General features: G+C 43.0%; 1 protein-coding gene across 1 annotated transcript in view; it reads left to right on the top strand.

The window, feature by feature from the left end:
* The window catches only part of LOC308124528 (laminin subunit alpha-3-like), an 80284-nt gene that overhangs the window by 31068 nt on the left and 33492 nt on the right, over positions 1-15724 (top strand). Inside the window, exons 13-31 of the mRNA XM_080487580.1 lie at positions 3455-3589; positions 3966-4100; positions 4873-5007; positions 5187-5239; positions 5694-5793; positions 6748-6800; positions 7233-7338; positions 8100-8199; positions 8304-8460; positions 9131-9269; positions 9443-9585; positions 10236-10339; positions 10437-10593; positions 10841-11004; positions 11128-11236; positions 11327-11424; positions 13324-13513; positions 13676-13802; positions 15477-15625. Of these exons, the coding sequence (XP_080343706.1) occupies positions 3455-3589; positions 3966-4100; positions 4873-5007; positions 5187-5239; positions 5694-5793; positions 6748-6800; positions 7233-7338; positions 8100-8199; positions 8304-8460; positions 9131-9269; positions 9443-9585; positions 10236-10339; positions 10437-10593; positions 10841-11004; positions 11128-11236; positions 11327-11424; positions 13324-13513; positions 13676-13802; positions 15477-15625 (2354 nt within the window). The remainder of the gene's footprint in view (positions 1-3454; positions 3590-3965; positions 4101-4872; positions 5008-5186; positions 5240-5693; positions 5794-6747; positions 6801-7232; positions 7339-8099; positions 8200-8303; positions 8461-9130; positions 9270-9442; positions 9586-10235; positions 10340-10436; positions 10594-10840; positions 11005-11127; positions 11237-11326; positions 11425-13323; positions 13514-13675; positions 13803-15476; positions 15626-15724) is intronic.

Here is a 15724-nt window from a genome sequence, read left to right as displayed (position 1 = left end):
TGGAAGGCCCAACCTACAGAACCATTGATTGGACCAATGGATGAAAATTGGCGTCCAGCACTCTCTGACCCTTAAAAGTATTACGAGATATTACAAAATAGATGGATGGATATTTTCAGTCCTAATTGGAGGATCCCATCAAAAAGTTGGGAATATTCCATTTGAAGTGTTTTAAGAGTCTTTTAAGAATTCCCAACCTGGAAACTTGGAAAAATGTTGATTGGTGAATGTGTTTGGCTTCACTGTGATGTAACTTCACATGAATGGTCCCTGAAACATCTTTTAGAGGACGATGTATGTCCTCTAAAATATCTAAAAAACATAATGGGTTTTAATGGGTATGTATAAGTTTTCCCCTCACAGTGACGTGTTTTCTTGTTGTGTTTGTGCACAGCGTGTGTTTGTGACTACAGAGGGACGGTGAACGGGCAGTGCGACTCTGCGGGCCGCTGCCGGTGTCGTCCGGGTGTGGAGGGCGAGCGATGTGACCGCTGCCGGCCCGGATATCACTCCTTCCCCGACTGCCAGGGTGAGACTGAGCGAGGAGATGCACAGCGATCAGCCTTAACATGAGCATTAGCAGATCCAGGCTGCCAAAAATCTTCTGGGGAGTCCTGAGGCCGAGCCTGCTTGAAGGTTGTTGAAATTAGATTTGCACATGGCAAAGAAATGTGGTGATGTATAGAATAGAATAGAACTTTATTTATATATCTTCTTTCACAGACATGAGTCACAAGGTGCTTTACAGCACTAAAAACAGGAACAAATAAAACAGATAAGATCATTAAAAATATAGAAGTGAAAAAAAACATATATAATTATACAAAAAAGTTAAAGTGAGCAGCTTCAGGTCAAAGGCCTGCCTGAATAAAAATGTTTTTAACTGCTTCATAAAAGTACCACAGGAGTCAACATAATATAATGCCTTATGTATACAACATAATAATTCCTAAATAATTCTACACATACTGTATATATCTCATATATGAAGATGTCTTAAGTAAAATTTCTGAAAAAAATACAGGTTTCCCATGTTTTGTCTGAGAGCAGAAATGAGCCTGGATACCTTCTCACATGTCTAACACATTGAAATGGGCCAAACAATTAGAACTTCAGTGAGAAAACAGTAGAATTGTTGTGACTTCCTCAACAAAATGTATATAATCAAGATTTGAATAAAACGAGACACTGATGTTCATGGCTAAAGTTACAAAAGTTTAGTACATTTACACAGAATAGAAGCAAGTTCAGTCGGTTCAATGAAGTTTTCCCCTCACAGTGACGTGTTTTCTGGTTGTGTTTGTGCACAGCGTGTGTTTGTGACTACAGAGGGACGGTGAACGGGCAGTGCGACTCTGCGGGCCGCTGCCGGTGTCGTCCGGGCGTGGAGGGCGAGCGATGTGACCGCTGCCGGCCCGGATATCACTCCTTCCCCGACTGCCAGGGTGAGACTGAGCGAGGAGATGCACAGCGATCAGCCTTAACATGAGCATTAGCAGATCCTGAGTCAAAGAGATGAAATCCTGCTTAATCAGCTGCCGTTGGGAAAAAGATTTTAACGTTTCAAAGTGCTTCACAAATCATGGACGGGGTGATATTAAGACTAAACAATTATGAGTGATTATTAAAACTGTGACATAAAATTGATTGAAAATTAAAAATATATAGGAGCGACTTACTAAACTGATGTTGAAAGCTTTTAAAACACAAACTTCGATGAATGAATGAATGTATGAATCAACGTGATGAATGGAACAACGGATGAACAAATAGACCAATTAATAAATGAGTGGGCAGACGGATGGGCGGTTATAGAAAAGCAGACAACACGATGTGCAGATGAATTGGTCAACCGACGGACGAGCATCTGGACCAACTTATGGACGTACGGACCAGCGGATGGACCAACGTTCTGACCAGCATACAAACCAATGTACGGACCGAATGGACAAATCATCGTATGGACTAACGGACAGACTAATGGACGGACCAAGGGACGGACCAATGGACAGACCAACCTACAGAACCATTGATTGGACCAATGGCTGAAAATTGGCTTCCAGCACTCTCTGACCCTTAAAAGAATTAAGAGATATACAAGATGGATGGATGGATATTTTCGGTCCTAATTGGAGGATCCCATCAAAACGTTGGGAATATTCCATTTGAAGTGTTTTAAGAGTCTTTTAAGAATTCCCAACCTGGAAACTTGGAAAAATGTTGATTGGTGAATGTGTTTGGCTTCACTGTGATGTAACTTCACATGAATTGTCCCTGAAACAGCTTTTAGAGGACTATGTATGTCCTCTAAAATATCTAAAAAACATAATGGGATTTAATGGGTATGTATAAGTTTTCCCCTCACAGTGACGTGTTTTCTTGTTGTGTTTGTGCACAGCGTGTGTTTGTGACTACAGAGGGACGGTGAACGGGCAGTGCGACTCTGCGGGCCGCTGCCGGTGTCGTCCGGGCGTGGAGGGCGAGCGATGTGACCGCTGCCAGCCCGGATATCACTCCTTCCCCGACTGCCAGGGTGAGACTGAGCGAGCAGATGCACAGCGATCAGCCTTAACATGAGCATTAGCAGATCCTGAGTCAATGAGATGAAATCCTGCTCAATCAGCTGCCGTTGGGGAAAAGATTTTAACGTTTCAAAGTGCTTCACAAATCATGGACGGGGTGATATTAAGACTAAACAATTATGATTATTAAAACTGTGACATAAAATTCAGTGAAAAGCTTTCATCATCAGTTTACTAAGTCGCGCCTATATATTTTTAATTTTCAAACACAAATTTTGATGAATGAATGTAAGTATGAATCAACGTGATGAATGGAACAACGGATGAACAAATAGACCAATTAATAAATGAGTGGACCGACGGATGGGCGGTTATAGAAAAGCAGACAACACGATGTGCAGATGAATTGGTCAACCGACGGACGAGCATCTGGACCAACTTATGGACGTACGGACCAGCGGATGGACCAACGTTCTGACCAGCATACAAACCAATGTACGGACCGAAGGGACAAATCATCGTATGGACCAAAGTACGGACCAATGGACGGACCAACCTACAGAACCATTGATTGGACCAATGGCTGAAAATTGGCTTCCAGCACTCTCTGACCCTTAAAAGAATTAAGAGATATACAAGATGGATGGATGGATATTTTCGGTCCTAATTGGAGGATCCCATCAAAACGTTGGGAATATTCCATTTGAAGTGTTTTAAGAGTCTTTTAAGAATTCCCAACCTGGAAACTTGGAAAAATGTTGATTGGTGAATGTGTTTGGCTTCACTGTGATGTAACTTCACATGAATGGTCCCTGAAACATCTTTTAGAGGACGATGTATGTCCTCTAAAAAAAATCTAAAAAACATAATTAATGGGTATGTATAAGTTTTCCCCTCACAGTGACGTGTTTTCTTGTTGTGTTTGTGCACAGCGTGTGTTTGTGACTACAGAGGGACGGTGAACGGGCAGTGCGACTCTGCGGGCCGCTGCCGGTGTCGTCCGGGTGTGGAGGGCGAGCGATGTGACCGCTGCCAGCCCGGATATCACTCCTTCCCCGACTGCCAGGGTGAGACTGAGCGAGGCGATGCACAGCGATCAGCCTTAACATGAGCATTAGCAGATCCAGGCTGAGGCATCGAAACTCGAATTCATTTTTTTTTTTAAAAAGTCATAGATTTATTTCTTTTTGAAGCCAAATCTCCCAGTCCTGCGCCGAGTGCCTCCTTATTGAATTTTATGCTCAGATTCTTGGATTCAAAGTTCCAATCGTTACACCATGAATGAATCAAACTGATCATTTTAGAGGAACTCTGGAAGAATCCAACTAAGTCTTTAAGAGGAAGTGCCTTCGCTCGCACGATTCCAGAGTTTCCATGTGGCTGTTTCAGAAGGTTTTCTGAGATATTTACTGCAGAAGGACTCAGATCTTGTGTTTCCTGCAGAGTGTGTGTGCGACGGAGCCGGCGTGGCCGAAAGTGTGTGTGGTCCGGACGGCCGCTGCCTCTGCCTCTCCAACTTCGAAGGACCGGAGTGCGAGGAGTGCGCTCCGGGGTTCTACGGATACCCCGACTGCGCTGGTGAGTTCATTCAGCTCCTGACCAGGATGAAGTGAAGCTTCACGTGACCTCTGCTGATCCCAGCGCCGCTGGGGGAAATATTTCGGTCCTCCTCCCCCACAGCTTCTGGAAGCTTCTGCTTCCTCATTGGAGCTGATTGATTTGAATTCAGTCTGCAGTTTTCCACATGGGATCTAATAGTATTTCTTCCTTTTGTGGAAACCCCGACAGGGACGAGTCACTTTCTCCACATAATGAAGTTCTTACATCTTTTTTCTTCTGTGATAATATTTCTGACATTTTTTACATTTAAACTTAAAATCCCCTGATTTTAGTCCAGCTTGTCTGTTGCACATTGGAATTATTATATTTTTTTTCAAATCTTTGTAGTTGTAATCATTAATCATAGTTTTTTGGTTACATTTATTTGTAATATTATTAATTACTTAAAAATCTTAAGATTCTTGTCATATTATAGATACTTATTTCATATTTTTATTCATTTGTTAATTCGATTCTTTTTTATTTAATTGCGGTTTTATAAATGTTTATTTCTAAGTTCCCATATTTGCAGAAATAAATAACAAAACAAGACTATCAACTTTCGATAAAATTTAAATTTCACTTGTAGCTGTGGACACGGATACGTTTCTATATGTACAGAATGTCTCGTCATACGTTTGCACTCATTCACTCATTATATCTTCATTGTCTAAGTGGAAGTATTGTGAAACGCTGAAGGCTCCATTATAAACACATCCTGAGTGATTAAATGTTCGATTCCTGGCTGCAGTGTGCCGGTGTTCACCTGAAGGCTCGTCCGGGGCGGCGTGTAACCCGTTATCGGGTCAGTGCCTGTGCCTTCCGGGTGTGGTGGGTCAGCAGTGTGACCGCTGTGCGTCTGGACTCAGGTTCCCACAATGTTCAGGTATTTAAAGCTTTTTTTTATTACATTTTATGCATGCACTATCTTATAAACAAATGAACCAATAAGGTTGATTGTTATTTTTCTGCACAGCTGATGGTACTCTGTGATGTAATACACCAGTTACATGTATTTTTTGATACTTTTTTGTGCATTTGGTGATTGTGTGTGTATTCTCACAGCTCCAGTCCTCGCATGTCACGCAGCAGGGACCGAGAGCCCCGACCCTCAGACGGTAAGTTTACAGTTAAACCTCCGTAAACTCCTTATTCCTCCGCTCGTCGCAGCTCCGTCTTAATCGGGTTTTTGTCCGCTCGCAGTTTAAATCCAGCACAAAGTGCAGTTTTACAGGGATTAACAGATCCTTAACAGCTTGGCTTCATCCTGCAGATTTCACAAGGAAGTGTTATTTCCCCCTGAATTTCCAGCCTAATTAAAAAAAAAAAGGAAAAGAGACTTCCTTTAATTGTAAAGAGGAGGAACAGCAATGTGAAGTAATGATCCACTAGTTTAAACTTTGTATGTTGTTTTTTTAAAAAGTTAAATCATGCTAAAACCAAGTCATCAAGAACAATAAAACTGCTTTGTAGTGCAGGAAGATTTGATCAGTTTGATCATTAAAGGTACAAAACTGGGTTTTATCAGGTTTTTCTTTTTTTTTAGGAGTTTGTTTTTTTTTGCTGTTTCAGGGCTCCTGTCGCTGTCGCGTTAACGTGGAGGGAAACCTGTGTGAGCGCTGCAAACCGCTCTACTGGAACCTGGCTGCAGACAACCCTCGAGGCTGCACAGGTGAGAGGCCCAGAGCCAGAAACCCAAACGTCACCTCACCTGCATTTAGCAGTGTTCAGAACTTCATTGGGAAATGTTTGACGTCAGATAAAACTTGGCAAAAAATAAATAAAGTGGGTAAATATTTATGAAGGACAAGTCGTAAATATAAACAATTGAACTGCAGTGTTACACAAATATACACTTGGAAAAACCCTTTATGGGTTCTCTTATTGTAATATTTATAAAGTGGCTGATTCATCTCCAGATTTTAAAGAAGATTATTACTTCAAGTGAAAAAAAAAAGCATCGTTTTTGCTTTTTCTTTTGTTTCAGAGAAGTTTCACATTTACACGGCAACGTTTTGAAAACGATGTCTGTTTACAAGAAAACGACAGCCGCAGGAGAATATCAACAATCAGGCAAATTAAGTTAACAATTAATCACAACTCCGGGCAGGTCCCATTTGCCCCTCGGGGGCAGTTAAAGAATAACTTCCTGTTACCTGCTCTGAGTGTTTGATTTCAGAGATAAAAAGCTGCTCCTCTGGACTTTGTTCCTCCAGAGAAAGAACAGTCCTGATAGAGGAATGATGCTGTGGCAGTTGAGGAGCCGGTGGGGCAGCAGGGGCACTTTCTGCCCGGATATCATATCTTATGTTACAGCTCCGCTCTCCTGCAGGAATGTTATCACTAACATGCCAGAAGACACAATACGAGAGAAAAAAAAGAGCTTTTAATATCCTGAATGCCTGTGCCCGAGCATTAAGTGGGTGGAAGCTTTTTTTTTTTTTTTTTTTTTTTTTTTGGTCTCTCACTCTTTCTACTGAAAAATGGTTTAAAATCTCCTTTTGAAGCTTTTTGATGTGCAGATCTGTGAAAGATTGGAGGTGTTTTTGTCCTTTCAGATCCTGTAATCAGAGTGTATTCACAGCCTCTTTTCACCCTGTAAAACTGTCTGTTTCTTCCTTTTCAGACTGTCAGTGCGACCTCAAGGGGACGCTGAGCGGGCTCGGAGAGTGCAGACAGGTCAGTATTTACAATTTGAGTTTTATTTCGGCAGTCGGAAGAAACGACACTGAATGGTCCAACGAATCAGCCAAAAGGGTGTCGGTTTTTAGAGTACACATTCAATATATGCTATACACGAGTTATATATGTGCAGTTTATACAGGGACATCAAACACATATACATACACATGAATGTACATGACATGTATATAATAATAATAATAATTATATACAATTTAAATTTCATCAATTACATCAATGCCACTTTAACTCTGATCAGGATAAGAGGAAACAGATGATGATCCAACCTGATGCTTTTCCTTTAGGAAAGTCATTGAAAATATTCTGGTGCCTTTAAAACGTCATGTTTAGCGTTGACCTCCTTTACCGTTGCACTCCTGATCCACAAGCTGCAGGTTTTATCGGCCTCTGTGACGTCTGTATTTCCAGAGAGACGGACAGTGTTTCTGCAAACCCGCTGCCTGTGGACATGCATGTGACACCTGTAAGGACGGCTACTTCCTGCTGCAGAAGAAGAACTATTTTGGGTGTCAAGGTGGGGTCTTACTCTGGTTCCGCTCATGTTTTGTATGGATATTGTACAAATCTACCACCTTTATCACCAGACGAGATACTCTTGCCACGTCAAACTCAAGAACTTGAACCTGGAGCTGGAAAAATGTGTGTTAACGTGTAAAATGAGGACAACACAGTTTAAAGTTGTAGATGTACTTTTGCTCTATATACAAACACTTTATGATAAAATGGATCTATGAAGTTCCATTTAGGACTGAAGAGTTATTAAAGCTTCTTTTGGGGGTTTTATAGCAGTTTTTACTGGTTATGGGCATTGTTATAGATTTACCATTTTCTTGTTTTTTTTTAACTGAATAATAAAAATGGGTACTATCATTTAATTTACATTTTCAGCATTACTGATGTTAGATTAATTAAAGCTTTGATGAAAGTCATTATTCATGTCTTATGAAATCTTCAAGTCTTATAAAACCTCAAGAATAATCATCAAATGCACAGATAGTAGTGAAACTACCTTTCTACATGAGATGTGCAGAGTGAAAATCCTCTTACTGTATCTCTGGTATGTAATATAGAAAGACAGACAATAAATTTAATAAAGTTTTAGTGCAAATAGTATCTACTATAATATTCTGCTCGCCTTTTGTTTCTCTCCCATGACATGATGAGCGACAGAGACAAACACTGAACTGTCTGTGGGGCGGATGTTATGCAGTTATCAGACTACTTTCACCTGCTTATGGAGAAACCGTTGCTGTGATTACCTCCGTCTCCTGTCAGGCTGTCGGTGTGACGTGGGCGGCGCGATCGACTCGGCGTGTGACGAGACGTCAGGACAGTGCCGCTGTCGGAGTCATGTCGTCAGTCGTAACTGCACAGAGTGAGACGCTGAGGATTCATTCTGCAAAGTCTCCCGAAATACAAAAGAAATAAATAAATAAAATACACCGAATTCAACATTTTCTATACTCTTTGCTCCATTAGGCCAGAACCAGGCTACTACTTTCCCAGTCTGCACCACCTGAAGTTTGAGGTGGAGGACGGCACGACGCCGGCCGCGCGGCCTGTACGCTTCGGCTTCGACCCGCAGGAGTTCCCAGGGTTCAGCTGGAGAGGTTACGCTGTAATGTCTCCCGCACAGGTCTGAACCTCCACTTCTATACCGCCGCACATTTTACTAGAGCCAATTTGATTCATTGCAGCTGTGTCAACGCTTTAAATTTCAAAGTAAGATGAGCCACTGTGGGTTTCAATTTTGTTTCCATTGTCTGAAATCGCAGTTGTTATATATTATTGTGCGGAACCATTCCATTAATCGTGAATGATTTTCCTTCACAGTCTGCTCTGAGGCCGCCCTGACTCTCTTGCTCTTTGCCACTGCACCAGTAATCCTCCTCGCAGCACACAGCCTTCTTAAAGCTAACGCTCTCTCTCTTCAGCCAGAGGTGATCCTAATGCTTTCCCTCGCCTTTCCTGGACCTTTCCATATTGTAATGCACTACTCCACGCCCCGCCACGAGGAGCAATCTCGAGTCAGAGCGCGGATCTTGGTGGTGGACGAAGCTGAAATTCAGTCTTGCTGTGACTGTAAGTGAAGGGTCTGCTTTGCTTCGGCTGCTTTTGTCCTCCTCTTCCTCCACTTCTTCTTCTTCTTCTTCTGTGAGCTTGCTGTGTGTTAATTAACCCGCTCTGTTTGAAACTCCCCCACCTGGCCCAATTTCTTTAGCTCTTTCTTTTAACACTTCCTCCTCATCGTCCACTCAAACCCGGGTCATCGTGGTTTAGCTTGTGTGTCACTGTCATTCCCGCAGAGTGAAGTCAGAGTATCAGTGCATGTAGACCCGAAAGACGGGAGGCAGCACTTATACCGTGTGCTCCTGCGGTTCATTAACCCCCGCAGCAGCAGTGTGACTGGTAGCATCCAGGCCACCAGTACCAGAGGCACTGCAGGTAAGGCTGCCTCTGACGTTTTGAGTCATCATTTCACCATTAAGCTGTCTACTCTAACCTCATTCAGAAAAAAAAAAAAAACGTTTCTCCCCGACATTAAAGTGCATGATGTGGCTTTATGCCGATGATGTGGCGGTGAGTCTTCACCAACCTCTGTGCCCGCTGCTCCGCAGGGTCGCACCAGAGTAAGGAGGTAGTTTTCCCCCGGAGTCCCTCCCCGGCCTTCCTCACTGTCCCGGGGGACGGCTTCGCTGAGCCCTTCACACTGAATCCTGGGAGGTGGATCATTCACATCAAGGCCGAGGGCGTTCTGCTGGTGAGTTTAGGAAAGCTCTCAGATATGGATGCATATCTCCCATCTCTTTTTCTCTACATCTCCAACCCTTAATCCTTAATCCTTTACTAACTGTATCTCCATAGATCTGTATCTCTAGAAAAGATTTATTCACCGGGGGGTGAATAAATCTTTTCTAGAGATGAGGAAAGTCCTTCTCGGCATTTAACCAATCCAGTTCATAGTTAACCTTAACTATATGTGTGGAAGCGCTCGGCTGCTGGGGGTCAAGGGTCATGCTCAGGGACCCACAGCGGGGACCTGTCCACTGTAGGATTCAAACCTGCAAACTTCTGATCCCAGGTCTACTTCTCTGACCTCAGACCTCCACCACTGCCCCTTATTTCTTTTTTTAGAGAAAGTCATATAGAGATAAAGAGATAGCCACTTTCTGACTCTCTATGACGCTCTATATATCTATCACTCTATCTGTATCAGTCTATCCTTATCGCTCTCCATTTCCATCACTATATCTATTATATCTTTTCTCTATCTGTCTGTATCTGTTGAGTCACAACAAGAGACTACTTATTTCTTGATGCAAATATTTTTTTGGTTTAATTTGCCCTGAATCAGCACTGTCTCACTTTCATATTTTCCCCTGCTTTGGTTGAACACGCGCTGAACATCAGGATTATTTGGTGCTGCTGCCGCGGGATTACTACGAGGCTCCTGTGCTGCAGCAGAGGATCACCGAGCCCTGCACATATTTAGCCAGCGCAGACAAGCAGACGCAGTGAGACTTTTTTTTAAAATGACTTTTCCGATAGGAACAGCTTGATCTTTTGTGTTTAGTGCATGCTGATCAGACTGCGTCTCCTCGTGTGTCTCAGCTGCCTCTTGTACAAACACCTTGCGATGGACGGCTTCAGCTCCACGCCGGGCTCACAGGGACGCTTCTCCGCCCGCGGGAATCGCCGGCGGAGGCAGGCTCGTGTGCAGCGCCCCACCCCGGACCACCCCGACATGGCTGCTCTCAACGGGAGACAGGTTCAGTTATCAAAAGAAACTGTAGAGGCAGAATCAAAACTGTGAAGATTACCCCCTTTAACTAGACTTTTTCATTTGTAACACGTGACAAGCTCACTGAAGTCACTGTAGCAGTGTAACTTAATGTCTTTACAGTAATCATTTACCTTTTACTCTCAGAGGTTTTGGTCTTAGACTGAAAGTCCCGTGTCAAAAGCATTAGTGCCACGATCCCTCGCACATGACCGTTTATGTTTGTGCCCTGCAGTCGCAGCTGGAGCTCAGTCTGCGGGTCCCCCGGCCCGGCCTGTACGCTCTCGTACTCGAGTACGCCAGCGAGGTGGACACAGCTCAGAACGTCAACGTGCTGATCAGCGGCGAGTCGGGAGGTCAGATCCCAGCCAGGGCCAACATTTACAGCTGCGCCTTCAGGTGAGTGCTGTCCGTCTTCATCCGGGCTCCACAGCATCACCAATAGGTCTTTTTATTATCAGGAGAATGAACAAGGCATCTTGGAAGGAGGTTTGAAATACAGTTTTGGTGTTTATCGTGCAGCCATCTGTGCCGGAGCGTCGCAGTGGACAGCAGGAATCAAGTGGCGACGCTGCAATTGACTCACAGGACCAAAGTTCTTCTGCAAACGTCCACCGCGTCCTTCCTCCTGGTGAAGCCAAATATCACCACAAAACTCTCTTACCGCTCAGTGTGTTCACACAAAGCACGCAGGTTTAAACGATGTGTTTTCTCTCTGCAGTATAAAGTCTACGCGGTACCAGCGGAGGAGTTCTCCGTTCAGTATGTGAACCCCAAAGTGCTGTGTGTTTCCACTCATGGCCGCTTCACTGAAGACAGGTAAGAACCAAAACCACGTGTTTTCATTATCAAATTATCAGGCAGGTGAATTAGGAACTTCCATATCTCTTCTAATTAAAACAATATCTAGCATTTGTAAAAATTCGACTTTACACAAATGTTGTTATATGTTTGCGTGTGAAGTCCACCTGATACTTTTATCCTGATAATTACTCATTGCAGTGTTAGACAAGCTTCTAAAAAGGCAGTATGTTTCATGAGGACTTTGCAATGTATTGCAAATGTATTGCAATATCAAAATATGGCAACAGGGAAGAATTCAGAAGTTCAAAAAGCAAAGGAAAACACGAGAAGAGATTAAAATGGGGAAAAAATGGGCCATTCACAGCTGTTCTGAATTAAGTGCAAGAGAAAAAGTTGTGTTATCTAGAAGAAAAGAATCCGGAAAGCACATTAACATGTTTTTAAATGTAATTATCACAAATCATATTGCTCTTGCAATATTCGACAATACAGCCAGTAATGTGAAACGAAATCCAGTGTGCAACGCTGTGTAATCCATCGCATTTATACTCTCAAAGCTATGAAAGAAAGTGTGATTTGGAACGCTTAAAACTGAATTTATTACATGAAAAAATGATATAGTGTTTTAATCCATGTTAATATTTGACAAAACATTGTTGTCCAATAAAGGGTTAAAGGTGCAACGAGTAAAATTTTGCTAATGTCACTTTTAGACAGTAGGTGACAGTAGTGAGTCAATGTATTGAGAGCTCTTTTTGAATTAAAAAACAAAGCAAAACATTGTTTAATAATCCCCCAGCGCTCCAGCCTCGGCATTTTATTAACTTGTTTTTGAAACTTTTTGATTCAGTGCCTTTCCGTGAAAGTGGTCATTTTGAAAATTCTAAGTTTGGTTGGTGTCGTTTTCGGAGGTAAACATCTGTTTTCCAGGGTCATTGCACAGAATCTCACCTGGGTGTGAACTTGTGTTTAACTTAGGTGTGCTGGGTCAACTTCTTTTGTGACTAATTTACTTTCGCCCAGAAGCTAATGACAGGGTTGTTCGTGCTCGTCTGTGAAGTGTGTTTTACTGTGTAACTCCACAGGCCGAGTTCAAAACAGAACAATAGATCAAACTGACTTGAAAGCCAAGCGAAGGTTTGACACTTTTTAAATCATGAATTTTAGTACTAATGACCTTTTATTGTATTTCTTTTAAAGGAAAATAGTTTCCTTTTTATAATTTTTTTTTTAATTTTAGGCATTTGTGTTGGTTCTTTTTCGATGTGCTTGTGGCACTTTGAGATTTTTAAAATTTTATGAAATGCATTAGAAATAAAAGTTATTATTATTATTATTACTATGACAATTTATTTATTTATTCATTCATTTATTTGAAAACCAAATAGTCAGTTGGAAAAGTAACTCCGTCAGTGTGCCCTGTCTTTATAAAGGTCACATGGTTGTATGATTGTAGCGTAGTATTGCTGTCACACATTCGCCGAGCTGTCAGTCCTCTGGGTCAGTTTCAGGACTGATTCACTCATTAAGTTCAGCTGAAGTTACGTCAGTCATTTGGAGGAAGATGCTCTATAATCTACGTCCAGACGGTGCTAAAGCTCACGGTGAGCTCGGCGACGAGATGAAGGGGCAGCAGCGCGGTTGTACTACAACTAATCTACCTGGAAATATAGTGTCAGGGTCTTGGTATTTTTATTGAAATTATATATGAATACATGATCATTTAAAGGGTACTGATGGAGACTGCATTATGAGTTGCTGTTTACTATTTATTTAAATTTTTTTCACTTTTGTAACACTGATGAAAGCAGTTCTACGAGTGAATAGAAAATGAATGGACGCATGAATAAATGGGTCAAAATACACATTTGAAATATCTCAAAACAAAGTTTTGTGTCTCTTTGCTATTTCTAGTCGTCACTGTGTTTCGAGTCAGTTCGACAAACCGTCCTCCGCCTGGATTCTGTACGCAGCCCAGGATGGAACGCTGTCGTCCTCGCCTCCACAGCGGGCAGAGAACGAGGACTGGAGGAGGAGGCGACAGTCGGGGGGTTTCCCCCTCCGTGAACCTCCCATTGAAGGCAAACTGCTGAAATACCCTCAGGTAACAACCAGAAGAGAGAGAGAGGGAAAAAAAAACCCCAACCTGAGCCTCGCCGGGCTCCACTCTGCTGCGGGGCGATGGAGAAGTTCAATCAGCGGCTTTGTTTTCACCCCTCTCACTGACATTTCTTCAACCTTTCTCCTCCTCCTGTCTTTCTTGCAGACGGAGATCAGTTTCCGTCCGGAGGTGCCGCTCCCGGGCAGGTATGTGGTGGTGGTCCATTATCGTCAGCCCGAACACGCGTCCTTCCCCGTGGAGGTGCGAGTGGATGCTGGGAGGGAATGGAAAGGTGAGCGTACGGGCTGAACGAGGCGCCTGATCGAACACAATTAACAATTCATGTAGAAGACATTTCTCCTAATTAACACAATTGAGAAGAACCTGATCAGACAAGATGTTGATGTCATTTTTATTTGTTTTCAAGCAAAATGAAGAGGTTGCCTCAAGACCTTTTCTTGGTTTCTGGCCATGTAATTAACTAACTCAACCGACCACTTTAACATTAACTAACCCTAACCAACCAGCCAGGTTGATGAACCAATCAAAAACTATGAAACAGAACGGTAAAGCTGTCCATTCTTTATGTACTCCCTTCAAATCTAGACCAACTCGCAAATTCTAGAACTCAGTCATCCTACAACACGGACACGTTCTACGACTCTGGAAAACAGTGGAACATTCTGTGATTCTCACACGTCGTTCTAGAATTGTGTTACGTCGTAGAACACTCACACATTCTGGAATTCTCAAAATGCCAGGACCACAGAAGCACACCCATTCCCCCCCTCTGTGACTGCCACTAACTCCTCACTGTGAGCTGAGGGAAAAATCTGAGGAAATGTGGGAATGACCAAACATGGTGCCTTGCCTGATAAAGGGTTAAAGAGTTTATTGGTTCCCATCAGATCCATCTGGGCTCTGGGGATATGAGTTGGTCCCCTGTTACGCTGTGTGAAAGGCCGATCCACCCGGAACAAGCCGTGCTCCCAATAGAGATCTATGTGATTAGTTATTTATATCTATATACGTGGTATTTCTAGAGTTTGCGCAGCACCGTGGTGCAGTGGTGAACTCTCACATCGATGAGGTGATGGTTTGAAACTATCCTTTCGTCTGGACATTGCATGTTCTGCGTGTGTGTGTGTGTGTGTGTGTGTGTGTGTGTGTGTGTGTGTGTGTGTGTGTGTGTGTGTGTGTGTGTGTGTGTGTGTGTGTGTGTGTGTGTGTGTGTGTGTGTGTGTGTGTGTGTGTGTGTGTGTGTGTGTGTGTGTGTGTGTGTGTGTGTGTGTGTGTGTGTGTGTGTGTGTGTGTGTGTGTGTGTGTGTGTGTGTGTGTGCTCAAAGATAAAACTCCTGTCTAGCTCTGTGACTATTTCATCAAACTGCTGTTTACTGGTGGAGAATCGCCTTAATAGTCCTCACGTCACTCTGTGCCTCACAATCATATCAGTAACTAGTAAAGTACCTCCACCACTACCTTTTAACACACCGGTAACTCTGCTTTTCTTTTTTTTATGTTTTGTTTTGAGTCCTGGATGAGAAACGAGATAAAAGACAGAGAACAAAAAAGCAACAATTACAAAAAGACAAAACCCAAATTACAAGAAATGACAACAGAAACTAAATGAATTATTAAAGACCCCCCCCCCCCCCCCCCCCCCACCACCACCAACAAAAAAAACATATTTAGGTGGAATCCTGTCGTATATGTCGCACAGTGATCAGTCAATATGGAGCATGTACAAAACATGGGTACAAGGTCGCAGAAAACACCATTATTTTCTAGTTTTGATTTGTCGAGCATCATCAGAAAGGGTTTCCAAAAAGCTGTGGGAGTTTGATCTGTTACCACGGATCTGTTCTGGTTACTCTCCTCAGTGCCAATTGTCCTTCACACTTGATTTGTTCACCGCTGTTTTGTCACGCAGCTCCTTGCCCTCTCTCTAAGCTGAATCTTCTTGCAGGTCAGATCAATGCGACCTTCTGTCCGGCGGTGTCGGGCTGCAGGCAGGTCGTCATCGCCGACGGCCGCATCGCCCTCGACTTCGATAAGGACGCCTGGCAGCGGCCCACCGTTTCTGTGACCGTACCACCAAAGAAAACTCTTATTCTGGTCAGTATCTGAAACACTGAAGTCCAACAAGTGAATGAATCCAGTCTGTATGAGCTCCAGGACTTGGCATCTCCACTCCTTGTTATGCCGCAGCTCCAA

The sequence above is a fragment of the Lipophrys pholis genome (assembly GCF_963383615.2).
Source record: "Lipophrys pholis genome assembly, chromosome: 1".
NCBI classification, from domain to species: Eukaryota; Metazoa; Chordata; class Actinopteri; order Blenniiformes; family Blenniidae; genus Lipophrys; species Lipophrys pholis.
The sequence above is the reverse complement of the archived record's forward strand: the minus strand, read 5'-3'. Positions and strand labels throughout refer to the sequence as shown.